Genomic DNA, 13,662 nt, shown 5'->3' with positions numbered 1-13,662 from the left:
TCACGGGGAGGTCCCCAACCCCCCCGTGGCTTTGCCAGTCTTTCCCTCCCGCTCCACACACCACCCCATGCAGCAGGCTTGGAAAAACCCGCTCTCTGCCCCCCGGACACCTGGTTTCTCTGGCAGGGGCAACCCATCGCCCCTGCTGGGGGGCGGAAGTACGGCAGCTCGCTGGGGAGAGGAGAGCAGAAGTGGCAGGGAGCGGAGAACCAGCCCTGTCAGCCGGGGAGAGCACCCCCTGCAGGCCGGGCACACACTGCGGTCGGTCCAGCTGCATCTCTCCAGGTTTATTACAGAGGGGGGCGGGGATGTCAGTCCTGTTGCTTGGCGCGGGAGGCCTCGGCATTGGCCCGCAGCACGGCGCCCGGGCTGGGGTACGGGCGCTGCTGGAACAGGGGCCCGGCCGCGGTCGTGTCGGCCCCTGTCTTCGCCTCATTGCGCTTGGGCAGCCCCGTCGACCACGTGCCCCTGCGGGGGGGGTGCGCGCAGGTCAGTGCAACAGCCCCCAGGTAGGCCCCGCCCACTGCAATAGACCCCACCCCTTAGCCCCCCTCTCAGCTCCTCCCCCACAGCCCGCCCCACCATAATAGGCCCCTCCCCCAAACTCCTTCCCCTCTGTAACTCCCTCCCTTGGCCCCTCCCCCACCTGCTACTCCCTCTCCAACCCCCCCCCCCCCGCCAAGCCACACTGTGGGACTACAGCCCCCCCCCACCACACCCCCCGGGGGGGGAAGGGGCAGCAAGATCTCACCGTGGGGCGTCCGAGTAGGCGCTGGGGTCCATGGGGTCTAGCTCCTCGTCCTTGCGGCTGCCTGGGGAGGGAAAGGCAGGGGGAGGGAGAGACCCTGCTAAGTTGAGTGCTCCCCCAAAGCCCCGCCCCCCCAAGTCCAGATACAACCCCATCCCCCCAGGAACTAATTCACCCCCTTCCCCTCCTCACTCATCCCTCTTTGCCCCCCATGTCTCTGCTCCCCACCCTGGGCTCAGCCCCACCCTCTCCAGGATGTCGTGGCACCCCCATCCTCCCTGTCCCCCCACGCTGGCAGGGATCCAGCTGCATCCCTCGCCGTCCCCCCCCCCCACGCACTTTTCTTGGTTTTGGGATATGGCGCCAGCTCCTCCCGGCGATGGTAACGCCGCTCCTTCACCTCCTCGCGCTCGGGCTTCTCGTAGGGGCGCTCGGGCTTCTCGTCAGCCTCTGGGGGAGACACACACACACAGCTCCTGAAGGAACCCCGGCGTCCGGGCCCCTCCGCCCTGTCCCAGTCTAAGCCCCTGGACCCCATGCCCTGCCCAGAGCTGGGGACAGAAGCCCAGGAGTTCTGAATCCCAGCCCCCTCCCCCCCACTAACCCCACTCCCCTCCCTTTACCTAGGCTGTTTTTCAACTTCTTAGCTGCTTTGGTGATGATGGAGCTGGGGTCGTTGGGAGAGAGCCAGGAGACCAGGTCGTTCTCCATGTTCCAGTAATAGGGAAGACCGCTGGAGGGCAGGGGGAGACAGAGTAGATTCACCTGCTGTTATAGCACGCACGCTGAGATGCAGCCACCCCTGGGGCAGGACAGCTAGGGAACAGCCGCACATAACACCGCCCAGGGATGATCAACCTTACCAGATGGGGTCGAACACTTTATACCAGTTGGGTGGCAAGTTCTCGATTCTGGTGGCTTCGTAATCCACGTGGTCGTCATCGTAATCCTCCGCGATGACCTCCTCCTCGGGCTCTAAGGACAGCATGGGTCAGAGAACCCCCTCCGCGGATCCCTACCCCATGGTGCCCCTTAGCGCCGGGCCCTGCCTGCCATGGGGAGCTCCCCCGGCCCCAGCCCCACGGCATCCCCCCAGCCCCGCTCCCTGCCCCACGGAGCCCCTTAGCGCCGGGCCCTGCCTGCCAGGGAGAGCTCCCCCAGCCCCAGCCCCATGGCATCCCCCCCAGCCCCGCTCCCTGCCCCACGGAGCCCCTTAGCGCCGGGCCCTGCCTGCCAGGGAGAGCTCCCCCAGCCCCAGCCCCACGGCATCCCCCCCAGCCCCGCGCCCGGCCCCACAGAGCCCCTTAGCGCCGGGCCCTGCCTGCCAGGGGGAGCTCCCCCAGCCCCAGCCCCACGGCATCCCCCCCAGCCCCGCTCCCTGCCCCACGGCGCCCCCCCCCAGGGCGCGGGTGTCTCGCCCGCACCGGGCTCCACGTGCTTGAGGAGGCCTCTCTTGGCCAGGCGGGACTGAAGCGCCACCGGCAGCGGCATCTGGAGCGGCCCAACCTGGGGGGAGGGGAAGCGTTAGTTGGGGGGATCCGGGCTCGCCCCCGCCCCGGCCTGTCCCCCCCCGCGCCCCCGCGGAGACCTGCCCCTCCCCCCCGGCCTCCCCCCCCCGCGCCCCCGGGGAGACCTGCCCCTCCCCCCCGGCCTCCCCCCCCCGCGCCCCCGGGGAGACCTGCCCCTCCCCCCCGGCCTGTCCCCCCCGGGGAGACCTGCCCCTCCCCCCCGGACCCCCCCCCGCGACCCCGGGGAGACCTGCCCCTCCCCCCCGGCCTGTCCCCCCCGCGCCACCGGGGAGACCTGCCCCTCCCCCCCGCGGAGACCTGCCCCTCCCCCCCGGCCTGTCCCCCCCGGGGAGACCTGCCCCTCCCCCCCGGACCCCCCCCCGCGACCCCGGGGAGACCTGCCCCTCCCCCCCGGCCTGTCCCCCCCGCGCCACCGGGGAGACCTGCCCCTCCCCCCCGGCCTCCCCCCCGCGGAGACCTGCCCCTCCCCCCCGGCCTGTCCCCCCCGCGCCCCCGGGGAGACCTGCCCCTCCCCCCCGGCCTCCCCCCCCCCCCGCGCCCCCGCGGAGACCTGCCCCTCCCCCCCGGCCTGTCCCCCCCGCGCCCCCGGGGAGACCTGCCCCTCCCCCCCGGGATCCCGCGCCCCCGGGGAGACCTGCTCCCGCCACGGCCCCTCCCCCACCCGCCTTCTCACAGCCCGGGGGGGGGGCTCCCCCCCGGCCCCGGCCCCTCCCCCACCAGTCTCCGTCCGGTCGCTCCACTCCCTAGGCTGCCCCTAGACCCTCCAGCCACACACGTGACACACTCGGGCCAATCAGCGGCCTCGCCTTCCCCTCTCGCTCACCTAAGCCCGCAGCCAACTTGCTCCCGCCGCCCCGCCCATGTGACAGGCTCCGGCCAATGGGAGGGAGAGAGGCGGTGTCGTCACGCTTCTCCTTTTCCGGCTGGCCAATCGGAAGGATAGAGCAGAGGGTCCAGCCTCCGAAGACAACCAATCAGAGTGAAGACCTATTATCACGTGATACCCAGGGGCCGGTGAAAAGGAGCATCGCAGATCACGTGATCGCAGAAGAGCCAATAGAGAGGCGGAATCCCCTCGTCACGTGCTCAGAGGGCCGGAAAAGTGGCATCTCCTCCGCCACGTGACTCCAACTGACCAATCAGAGCTGAGACCCCTCCCGGCGCCTTTTTGTGACGTATGGTGGGACAAACACACGTGATCCCAGCTGCCCAATAAGAGGCCGCGGGGGACTCTCACCCGTTACGTTAGGGGCGGGACAAGGGGGTGGAGCGGTGTACCGCACCCACGTGACCGCGCGGTCGCGGCTTGGAGCTATGGAGGAATATGCCCGGGAGCCCTGGTGAGCGGCCGGGACCGGGGTCAGCCTCCCCCCGCGCGGGGTACTTGGTACCGCCCGGCGGGCGAGCCCACTGGGAGGGGAATTGGTCTCTTCCCCGTGGCAGGGGCCTGAGGGCCGCTACGTTAGGAGAAGGAGGGGGAGGTGACCGGCGGGTCTAGAGGGGAGCCTCCCCCCGCGTGTTTGGTCCCTTGGTAGCTCCCAGCCTCCCCGCGTGTTTGGTCCCTTGGTAGCTCCCAGCCTATTGGGTGGGCGAGTCCATTGGGGGAGCAGTGGAGGGGGAGGGACCCCTGTCCGCAATGGACTTGCCTATCGCCCCATTGACACCCCTATTCGTGGTCACTTGGTATGTCCCTGGCCTTTGGTGTCTATGGGCGGGCGAGTTCATTGGGGGGAGAAATGGGGGGGCGGCGGAAGAAAAGGGCCTGTCCCCCCGACCTTTCCTCGGCTCCATGGGCTGGGAGATAGGGCGGGTTGGGAAATACCAAGAGCACAAGAATGGAAGGGGTGTTTGTGCCACGTGGTATGGGCAGGGCAGGGGGGATTATTATTGTAGGGTCCATTGCGGTGCATGGGGAATTGTTGTTGTAGGGTCTCTTCTCGCTGGTGGCGTGGCGGGGGAGGGGATGGGGCACGTGAGGCGAGGTCGGTGCTGGCTGGGCTGGGCTGGGCTGGGCGGTGGTTGTAGGGTTGGCCGCGGGAGGGGATTGTTATTGTAGGGTCTCTTCTCTCCGGCTTGCTGCTGGTCCGTGGGCGGAGGAATTATTTACCGTAGGGTCAGCCGTCCCGAGGGGAGGGGGGCTATCCCGGGGTCACTCTCGTGGGGTTGGCAGGGGTCTGTAGGGTTCCCACCCCCGGGCTTGTTGTAGGGTTTCTCCCAGGTTTGTTTGTCAGGTCTCCCAACCTGGCTAACCAGCTCCCTTCTCTTCCGGCAGCCCATGGCGCATCGTGGACGACTGTGGTGGTGCCTTCACCATGGGGATGATCGGTGGGGGGGTCTTCCAGGCCGTCAAGGGCTTCCGGAACGCCCCCGTGGTGAGTCCCACCCTCCGTCATCAGCTGGACCCAGGCTCTGGATTCTGTTGATGTGATTCTCTTCTTTCTGGTGGCTCTGGGCCCTCCTGGCTGGGGTGGGCCACACACCTGAGGGGTGGCTCCCTGATCGTTATTGGGGGAGGGGAGAATTGGGGAGCCATGCAGCATCTCACCCCAACTCTTCCTCTGTTGCTTTCCCTCCTAGGGCGTCCGACACCGATTCAAAGGGAGCGTCAGTGCCATCCGCATCAGAGCGCCGCAGATTGGAGGTGAGGGGGGATGTTGTGTGGGGGAGGCGTGGGGAGCCTGGGTCGGGGGGATCCCAGCAGCCGGGGAGGGGACCGAGGTGTATCTAATCGCCACTCCCTCCTTTCCCCAGGTAGCTTTGCTGTCTGGGGGGGCCTTTTCTCCACCATTGACTGCGGCCTGGTGAAGATGAGGGGAAAGGAAGATCCCTGGAACTCAATCACCAGTGGGGCCCTCACAGGGGCCGTGCTCGCCTCCCGCAGTGAGTGTCCTGGTGTCCTGTGCAGCGCCCCTGCTGGTGGCCCCCCGGTCCAATTTCTCCCTGCCTCCCCCCCCGCCCCCCCCGCTGCTTGGCCCTGACTGCCAGGGGAGAGCGGCCCCCTGCCAGGCGCCCCTATCTCTTTTTAATACATCTCTTCTTTTTCCCAGGTGGCCCGTTGGCCATGGTCGGCTCAGCCATGATGGGAGGGATTTTACTGGCCTTGATAGAAGGAGTCGGGATCTTACTCACCAGATATACGGCACAGCAATTCCAGAACTGTAAGGATTGGCTGGGCTAGCAGGGGCTGTGGGTCAGGAGTGAGGCGCACCGGCAGACCTGGGGCGAGCCCAGGGCTGGGCTGGCAGGGGGCTGCGGGTTGGGAGGGAGGAGCACTGTGAGGGGCAAGGCTGGGCGAGCAGGGGGCTGCAGGCTGGGAGTGCGGAGCGCTGTGGGGGGGCTGAGCTAGCAGGGACTGCAGATCACAGTGGAGGAGCTCCAGCCTTGGCGGCTGTATTTCAGCACTGGTCAGGCTGTCCCTGTGTGGGGCTGTTCCCAAGCTGCCCCACCCAGAGGTGGCTGCATCTCTGCCTTCTCACTAATAGTTTTGTTCTCCCCCCCCACCAGCTAACCCTTTCGGTGAAGACCCCAGTCAGCTGCCCCTGAAGGACAGCCCAGCGCCTCCAGGATACCCGGGCTACGGACAATATCAATGAAGCTCTTTGTACTTGGGGGTCCCCTCTATTTTGGGGGGTGGGAGCTGCAGCTAGTTCGCCCCTCCCCCTTGCTGGTGCTCAGGATGTGATTCCAGCAACTTGTCCCTCCAGTTCTCGGATTCTCCCCCAGGAGGCAATGCTGAATGGGCTTGTGGAGGGGAGAGGGGTTTGCTGGGAGCCCCTCTAAATTTGCATATTTGGGGGGGAGCTTGGCGTGGGGGCTGGGGATTATGGGGCAGGGGATTGTTCTGTATTTCCTTGCTACTACAGTATACACTGGGGGGTTGGCATCTGCTCTCAGTGGGGAGCCTCCTTTTTGGAGCTTCCCCCCCGCATTCTGTTTGGAAGTGCTCCTATTTCCAGCTTAAAAATAGAGTTCAATACATGCCTGAAAGGGCACGAGGTGGCTGTATCACCCTGTTTAGCTGGGGTGAAACTTAGGGGGGCTGCAGGGTTATAGATGATGGGGTGCTCCCAGCCTTGCACTGGGGGTGCCTATCTTATGGCAGCCCCCCGAACCTTGTAGTGACACGGAGCCTCAGTGTTAGAGGTTTCCCGGCATCCCTGCTCCTGAGATGGGGGGCTGGGGAGAGGCATCTCTTGGAATGAAGCTACGTGGGTCTCTTGAAATAAATATGACCTAAAACAGTATACCCTTGGGCTGTCCTGCCTCTTCTCCCCCCCCCGCCCCCTCCAAGGGGTGTGATCTCCATTTTCATAACCAGTGAATTCTGATGTCCCCCCCAATCCAGCTGTGAAACACCACCTTGGTGTGTATCCCCAACCTGTCCCAATTAAGGTTCTATCCCCCTGCTGTCAGCCCTCCCCCCCCCCCCAAAGTCCCAGTTCTGAGCCCACTTTCACCTCTTTTAGATTTTGTTTGTATTTAAAGATGTTTTTAAAGGTGTCAGATTTCTTTTTTTTTTCCAGGTACAAAATAGAGAAAGTGATTTGCTGGTGTGTCAGAGTGTTTAATGATCTGCCTGCCAGTGGGGGGTGCTGTGATGCAGGGATGGGAATGGAGTTTGGTGGGTGGAGCAGGCAGGGCTGGGAGCCAGGACTCCTGGGTTCTCTTCTGGTTCTGGGAGGGGAGTGGGGTCTAGTGATTGTAGTGCAGCAGTGGGGGGACCCTGTTTGTCTTCCATCAGCTTCGGTTCTCTGGTTAAATGAACAGAGAATCCCCCTCTTGGGGAGCAGTACAGGGGAGCTGAACCAGATGGCTGATCATTCCATCCAGCACTGAGGAGAGTATGAGATTGGACCTCAGCTCTCCCAACAGAGGGCAGCATGGCCAGAGCGGGAGAGCCTCTCCCTGCCTGTCACAGACCTATTCAGACACTCCCTGCTTTTCAGTGTTTGCACTCTGATCAGACAAAATGCCCCCTTGCAGAGAGAGGGAAACCGAGGCATAGGAAGAGGTGTGTCTGGCACAGAACCAAGGGCTGAATTGCAGAAGCCTGACTTGCCATCCCGGAGGTTAACCTCTGCTCCTGCCTTGTACCGTCAGCACCCAACTACACTCACTCCCTTCCGCTCTCATGGTCCCCCTGCAAATTCATCTCCACGTGTGCCTGGGCTTAAGGAGCTTGAGATGCCTTTCTTGGGGCATCTCCTGCTGAGCCCCCAGGGCTGATTCATTTAAAAATCCTCTGAGCGGTCCTAAGCAGCCGTGGGCCGCAGCCTATGGGTTGGGGGGGGGTACTGAAGGGTCACAGAGACACCCCAAACAGTAGCAACTGCTCTTTCAGCACCTCTGTCCCCACTCTTCTCAGAGATGGGCTCGGAACCCAGGAGTCCGGGCTCCTAGCCCCACCTGCTCTAACCCACTAGACCGTACTCCCCTCCCAGAAGTGGGGAAAGAACCCAGGGGTCCTGGCTCCCAGCCCCCGCTGCTCTAACCACCGGAGCCGAGGAGAGAGCCCAGGAGAACCTGCTCCAACCACTAGCTCCTGTCAAGGCAGGCAGGGATGCTTTGGGGCAGAAGAGCCCCCCGCTCCTGTGCCCTCTGAGGCGGGGAATGGGCCCCCCCAGAAGGGCTGATCTCCCAGGCAGACACATGGCAGGGGCGGGGGGTGCAGAGCCCCTGGCAGCGGGGCAGTGGCAAGGAGTCTGCACACCAAAAGCCTGGGGGTGGGGTGCAGTGGAGGAGACTGGGACCCTTGGGGGCAGGGAGGTTAGGGAAGGGGGGGAACCCACCAGTGGGCACCAAACGGGGCAGTGGATTTGGGCATTTTAAAGCCAGGGGGTGGGGCTGGGGGCTGGCAGCCAGGACTCCTGGGTTCTGCGCATGGGGGCTCCAGGGGCTGAGGAGCTCCCCTGTTAGGGGGCTTCTGGGGGCAGAGCCAGGCACTAGATGGACGTGGGGGATGGGTCAGAGAATCCCAACCCCCTAGCGCCGGGGAGGGAACCCAGGAGTCCGGGCTCCCAGCTCCTTGTCATGTGACTGGGTCCATGCCGGCTTCGGGCAGTTCCGGGTGCGTTGCTAGGCAACTGGGCCCCGGTTGCCAGGGCGCCCGCCAGGTACTGGGGCTGTGGGGGGAGAGCGCGGCGCGGTGCATTGTGGGAAGGGGAGCTCCCCCTCTACTGGGGTGCCTCAGGAATTGGGGGTAGCCAGGGAGGGAGCAGTGCATTGTGGGAAGGGGCGGTCCTATGGGGCAAGAAAGCAGTGCATTATGACACAGCGTACCCCCCAGTATCCCACAATGCACTGCGGTGCCCCAGAAATGGGGGGCCACAACTTGAGAGGGAGCAGTGCATCATGGGAAGGGAAAGCCCCCCCCCCCCCAGTATCCCACAATGTACTGCAGGTGCCCCAGAAATTGGGGAGGGGGTTGCCTGGAGCAGTGCATTGTGGGAAGGGAAAGGGGGTCCCCCCCCAGATATGGGGTGAGGAAGCAGTGGGTTATGAAATAGGACACCCCCTGATATCCCCCAATACACTGTGGGTGCCTTAGTAATGGGGGTATGGCCTGAGACAGGCAGCAGTGCATTGTGGGATGAGGCTCCCCCAATAACCCACAGTGCACTGCGGGTACCCAGCATTGGGGTTCCCTCAGTATATGGGGCGAGGACCAGGGCATTATGGGACAGAGCAAACCTCCCCACCCCACATACCCTTGGTATGCAACAATGCCGAGTGCCCCTTTCAGGGGTGGGGGGCCCCTAATAGTGTGTAAATTCCTCTCCCCCACAGGTCCCAGTGCAAACCAGTCAGCCCAGCATGGATCAGTACAGCATCCTGGGCAGGATCGGGGAAGGCGCCCACGGCATCGTCTTCAAAGCCAAGAACATAGAGGTGAGAATGTCCCCCCTCAATCTGATCCCCACAGCCAGGGCTGGGGGCCAGGCTGCCAGGGTTCTCTCCCTGGCTCTGGGAGGGGGAGCTGGGATGCCTGCGTTCTCTTCCCGGCTCTGGGAGGGGGGAGTGGGATCTAGTGGTTGGGGCAGGGGGGATGGCGGGAGCTCGGACTCTTGGGTTCTATTCTCACTGCTTCCCTGCTCCACAGTCGGGGGAGACTGTGGCGCTGAAGAAGGTCGCTCTGCGGAGACTGGAGGACGGGATCCCGAACCAGGCGCTGCGGGAGATCAAAGCACTACAGGAGATTGAGGAGAATCAGCATGTGAGTGGGGGGCAAGGAGCCAGGGCTCCTGGGGTTCTCTCCTTGGCTCTGGGAGGGGACTGGGGTTTACTGGGGTCTGGGCTAGGTGACCTCTTGGGGTCCCTTCCAGCCCTACAGCACTGGGGTTCTGTGATGGCAAAGCCACTGGGTTGGGGGTCAGAAATAGAAACCCCAGGGTCTGTTTCTCCGCATCCCCTTCCACTACCCGGCCTGCAGCTACCCTATCCTCCTGTCTCTGGGTTGCTGCCTTCGTTCGTTCTTTTTTGTTCCCCTGTTTCTTTTTTCCTTTCTCTGTATTCTTTCTTTCATTTTCTCTACTCCTTTTTTTTGTCTTTTTCTCTTTTCGTTCATTCGCTTCTAGAGCTGGGCAAAACAAAATCAACAAAGAGTGAAACTGCCCCAAAATGCAGTTTTCAAGGCACCAAAACTGTTTGAAAATTCAAGTTTCCATCAACCCCCCCAAAAAACACTGTGGGGTGGGGGGAGAGAACCATCAAAAGGTTTTATTGTGACCCAGATGAAATTTAGTCAGGTTTCTTTGTTTGTTTTGTTTGTTTCCTCAAGAAAAACTGCAAAAATTCAGTTTGAAATTAACCAAGTTTTCTCCCAAGATCGATCGATCTATAGATCTATCTATCTTTTCTCTGTATTATATTCCCTTTCTTTCCTTTTCATCCTCTGTTTGTTTTTTCATTCATTCCTTTCTCTGGATCTCTTTTTCTTTCTCTTTTCTTGTTTCACTCTTTTCTGTATATTATATTCCCTTTCTCAGTCTTTGTTTTTCATCCCTCATTTTTTTTCTCTTTGGTTCATTCTTTTCTCTGCATTTTCTTTCTATTTTTCTTTCTTCTATATTACGTTTTCTTTCTTTCTTTCTTGTTGCTGAGAGATAGTTGGTAATTTAAGATGCCAAGAAAGCAGAAAAAGTGAGGTATGGATGGGTGTCCACCTATCTATCTGGACTGAACTGGTTAGAGGCAGCAGACACTGGGATGGGTGGGCCCACGGCTTGGACCAAAGGCAGGATACTGGGGTCGATGTGCCCATGGCTGAGACCTGGCATGGCCGGGACATCAGGCTAGCTGGGCTCACAGCTCTGCCCGTCTTCCCCATCGCAGGTGGTGAAGCTGAAGGCCGTGTTCCCCCATGGCGCAGGCTTCGTGCTGGTATTCGAGTACATGCTGTCGGACCTGGCCGAGGTGATCCGCAACGCCCAGCAGCCCCTCACGCAGGCCCAGGTGAAAGGCTACATGCTCATGCTGCTGCAGGGGGTGGCCTTCTGCCACGCCAATAATATCATGCACCGGGTGAGTCCAACCCCTCACCCCCCAGCTCCCCCTGTTCTAACCACCAGGCCCCACTCCCATCCCCGAGCCAGGGAGAGAACCCAGGAGTCCTGGCTCCCAGACCCCCCTGCTCTAACTCATAGCCCCCACTCCCCTCCCAGAGCCGGGAAGAGAACCCAGGAATCCTGGCTCCCAGCCCCCCACTGCTCTAACCACTAGACATCACTCCCCTCCCCGAGCAGGGGAGGGAACCCGGGAGTCCTGACTCTCATCCCCCCTCCTGTAACCCACTCATTGTTCCCAGCAGGATCTGAAACCAGCCAATTTACTCATCAGCTCTGCGGGGCAGCTGAAGATTGCAGATTTTGGCCTCGCCAGGGTGTTCTCCAGTGACACAGTCCGGCTCTACAGCCACCAGGTGGCCACCAGGTGAGTGGGAGTGTCCGGGCTGGGAGCTAGGACTCCTGGGTTCTCTCCCTGGCTCTGGGAGGGGAGAGGGGTCTCGTGGGTTAGAGCGGGAGAGGCTAGTGGCTGGTATGGAGGTGTGTAACCATCTCTCTGTCTCCCCATTAGGTGGTACCGCGCCCCGGAGCTCCTGTATGGCGCCCGGAAGTATGACGAAGGCGTGGATTTGTGGTGAGCTCCCCGGCCCCTCATTTATTAGAAGCCCCCATTCCAGTCTCCCCTCCATGCTTGAGCCCCCCTGTGGCTGGACAGCCCTTTTTTAGTGTGAATCCCCACCCCCTGCTGATGTGGGGGTCAGGAACACAGAGATCTCTGCTGGAGTTGGATTCGATTGCATACTTAATTAAGGGACATGGCCAAGGGGCCCTCCCTCCTTAATCCAGCTGTAGCCATGCCCTGTTTGCTCTGCCCCCTGGCCACTCTCCCCCCACATAATCACACCGCCCAACCATCTTTAAAGGGAGCCAGACCACAGAGCGGGGCCCTTGAGGGGGTCTCAGCCCCCACACAGCCCTCTGTGTATGGGGGAGTCTCCTTCCCACACCCCCCAGCGGAGACGTGACAGGGCGGTTCGCACTTCTGCGAGCAACCGGCTCAGGCTCTCTGCAGACTCAGGCAGTGCCCCTATATCCGTTACACTCAGGCAGTTCGCACTTCTGCGAGCAGTCGGCTCTTTGGGCGGGTGTCGCGTTTTGACACTTCTCTCCTCAGACAGGAGTCCCAGGAACTCCTGTTGTTTTTTTTTATCCTGAAGGCCCAGAGTCTCTCATGTGGGGTGCAGGGGCCATGTCTGAGCCCTAAATGATCTCCCCCACCCACTCTGCGGCACAGCGGTAACTGGGGATGGTGAGGGTTGCCCTGGGGACCCTGGGGGACAGGGTTCAGTCAACCCTGGGGTTCCATAGCCACCCCCAACCCCTGGCGTGCTCCCCCTTTTCTGTGTCTGCTCCAGGGCTGTGGGCTGCATTTTTGCCGAACTGCTGAACAATTCGCCCCTCTTTCCTGGGGAGAACGACATCGAACAGCTCTGCTGCGTGCTCCGGGTGCTGGGCACCCCCAGCCAGCGCGTCTGGCCGGTGAGTGGCGGGGGGGGTCTCCCCCCGGCTCTGGGGGCTGGTGGTTAAAGCAGTGGGGGCTGGGACTCCAGGACTCCTGGGTTTTCTAACCACCAGTCTCCCATGGCAGGAGATCACGGAGCTGCCTGACTACAACAAGATCTCGTTCAAAGACAACCCGCCCATCCCGCTGGAGGAGGTGCTGCCTGACGCCCCCCCACAGGCCCTGCAGCTCCTCAAGCGCTTCCTGGTCTACCCTTCCCGGGAGCGCGTGAGGGCAGCCCAGGTAAGGGAGCCCCACTCCTCTCCCGGAGCCTGGAGAGAACCCAGGAGTCCTGGCTCCCAGCCCTTTTCCCCCCTTGCTCCAACCCACTGCACCCCACTCCCCTCCATCACTAATCTCCCCTGGCATTCAGAGCTGGGTGCTAGGGGGTGCCGAGGGGTGGGAGCCGGGCAGGGGGCTCAGCAGGGGGCGCTCTGCTAGAGTTGGGGAGTGCAATACCTCAAGCTGCCACCAGAGGACGACCCAGACTCTGTCATTAGTCAGCTGTGCCGCTGGGGCAGGGGTGTTACCAGGTTAACCCTTTCTTCCCCCCCCCAGGCATTGCTGCATCCCTATTTCTTCACCCCCCCGCTGCCTGCCCACCACTCGGAGCTCCCTGTTCCCCAGCGTGGGGCCAGGAAGGCCCGGCAGGGACCCCCGCATCAGCGTGACTTCCACATCGAGCGGCCCGTGGAGGAGTCTGTGGTGGACCCTGAATGGGTGGCCCCTTATGTGATGCAAGGGTGAAGATGGGACATGGGGCCTGTCCCCTCTAGGGGGCGCTGGCTCTGAATCAGCCCTGTGGAGGGTGAAGATTGGCCCCAGATCCCTATATAGTCCCTGTAATAGGGACCCCCAGTCTGTCTGTCCCCCCAGCATCTCCCTCTCTGGTTCCTGGTGCTCTCTGGACTCTGTGGTGACACTGAGTTTTGTAATTAAATGGCTTTTGTTTACTGTGAACTGATTCCTGGCCCCTTTCCTGGAAATGCCCTGCCCCCTGGTCTGGTTCTGTGTGTAGAGCCAGGACTCCTAGGTTCTCTCCCCAGCTCTGAGAGGGGAAGGGGGGCTAGTGAGTTAAAGCAGGGGGGCTGGGAGCCAGGACTCCTGGGTTCTCTCCCTGGCTCTGGGAGGGGAGTGGGGTCCGGTAGTTAGAGCTGGGGGGCTGGGAGCCAGGACTCCTGGGTTCTCTCCTGAGCTCTGGGATGGGAGGGGGGCTAGTGGTTAGAGCAGGGGGAGCTGGAAGTCAGGACAACTGGGTTCAGTCTCCGGCTCTGCCTTGCTCCCCCGTTCTCCCGGCAGTGACAGGCGGGTGACAGCCGTCCA

At 62.2% G+C, this 13,662-nt stretch overlaps 3 protein-coding genes across 9 annotated transcripts; 2 read left to right on the top strand and 1 right to left on the bottom strand.

The window, feature by feature from the left end:
• Positions 1-266: 266 nt before the first annotated feature.
• Positions 267-3,232, bottom strand: PQBP1 (polyglutamine binding protein 1). Of its 2 annotated transcripts, none has more exons than XM_084612795.1 (7): positions 3,101-3,232; positions 2,173-2,254; positions 1,612-1,723; positions 1,372-1,481; positions 1,088-1,198; positions 752-812; positions 267-468 (listed from the first exon to the last, which is right to left on the bottom strand). In XM_084612795.1, exons 2-7 carry the CDS (start codon positions 2,237-2,239, stop codon positions 312-314), a joined length of 618 nt encoding a protein of 205 aa, XP_084468921.1. In that variant the 5' UTR covers positions 2,240-2,254; positions 3,101-3,232; the 3' UTR covers positions 267-311. The 2 variants fall into 2 exon arrangements, with proteins under 2 accessions (XP_084468921.1, XP_084468920.1); XM_084612794.1 differs by lacking the exon at positions 3,101-3,232 and adding an exon at positions 2,995-3,084.
• Positions 3,233-3,496: 264 nt separating this feature from the next.
• Positions 3,497-6,830, top strand: TIMM17B (translocase of inner mitochondrial membrane 17B). Of its 3 annotated transcripts, none has more exons than XM_084612290.1 (6): positions 3,497-3,617; positions 4,550-4,649; positions 4,855-4,918; positions 5,029-5,157; positions 5,325-5,435; positions 5,782-6,830. In XM_084612290.1, the coding sequence occupies exons 1-6, from the start codon at positions 3,592-3,594 to the stop codon at positions 5,868-5,870; spliced, it is 519 nt and encodes a 172-aa protein (XP_084468416.1). In that variant the 5' UTR covers positions 3,497-3,591; the 3' UTR covers positions 5,871-6,830. The 3 variants fall into 3 exon arrangements, with proteins under 3 accessions (XP_084468416.1, XP_084468415.1, XP_084468414.1); XM_084612289.1 differs by lacking the exon at positions 3,497-3,617 and adding an exon at positions 3,868-3,960; XM_084612288.1 differs by lacking the exon at positions 3,497-3,617 and adding an exon at positions 4,052-4,137.
• A 48-nt stretch (positions 6,831-6,878) lies between these two features.
• On the top strand, positions 6,879-13,299 carry CDK20 (cyclin dependent kinase 20). Of its 4 annotated transcripts, none has more exons than XM_084612287.1 (9): positions 6,879-7,827; positions 9,064-9,165; positions 9,377-9,490; positions 10,609-10,797; positions 11,084-11,205; positions 11,350-11,412; positions 12,194-12,317; positions 12,427-12,582; positions 12,898-13,299. In XM_084612287.1, exons 2-9 carry the CDS (start codon positions 9,091-9,093, stop codon positions 13,084-13,086), a joined length of 1,032 nt encoding a protein of 343 aa, XP_084468413.1. In that variant the 5' UTR covers positions 6,879-7,827; positions 9,064-9,090; the 3' UTR covers positions 13,087-13,299. The 4 variants fall into 4 exon arrangements, with proteins under 4 accessions (XP_084468413.1, XP_084468411.1, XP_084468412.1 ...); XM_084612285.1 differs by lacking the exon at positions 6,879-7,827 and adding an exon at positions 8,155-8,390; XM_084612286.1 differs by lacking the exon at positions 6,879-7,827 and adding an exon at positions 8,436-8,476.
• The last annotated feature ends 363 nt before the right edge of the window (positions 13,300-13,662 follow it).

The sequence above is a fragment of the Lepidochelys olivacea genome (assembly GCF_965140295.1).
Source record: "Lepidochelys olivacea isolate rLepOli2 genome assembly, chromosome: 23".
NCBI classification, from domain to species: domain Eukaryota; kingdom Metazoa; phylum Chordata; order Testudines; family Cheloniidae; genus Lepidochelys; species Lepidochelys olivacea.
The sequence above is the reverse complement of the archived record's forward strand: the minus strand, read 5'-3'. Positions and strand labels throughout refer to the sequence as shown.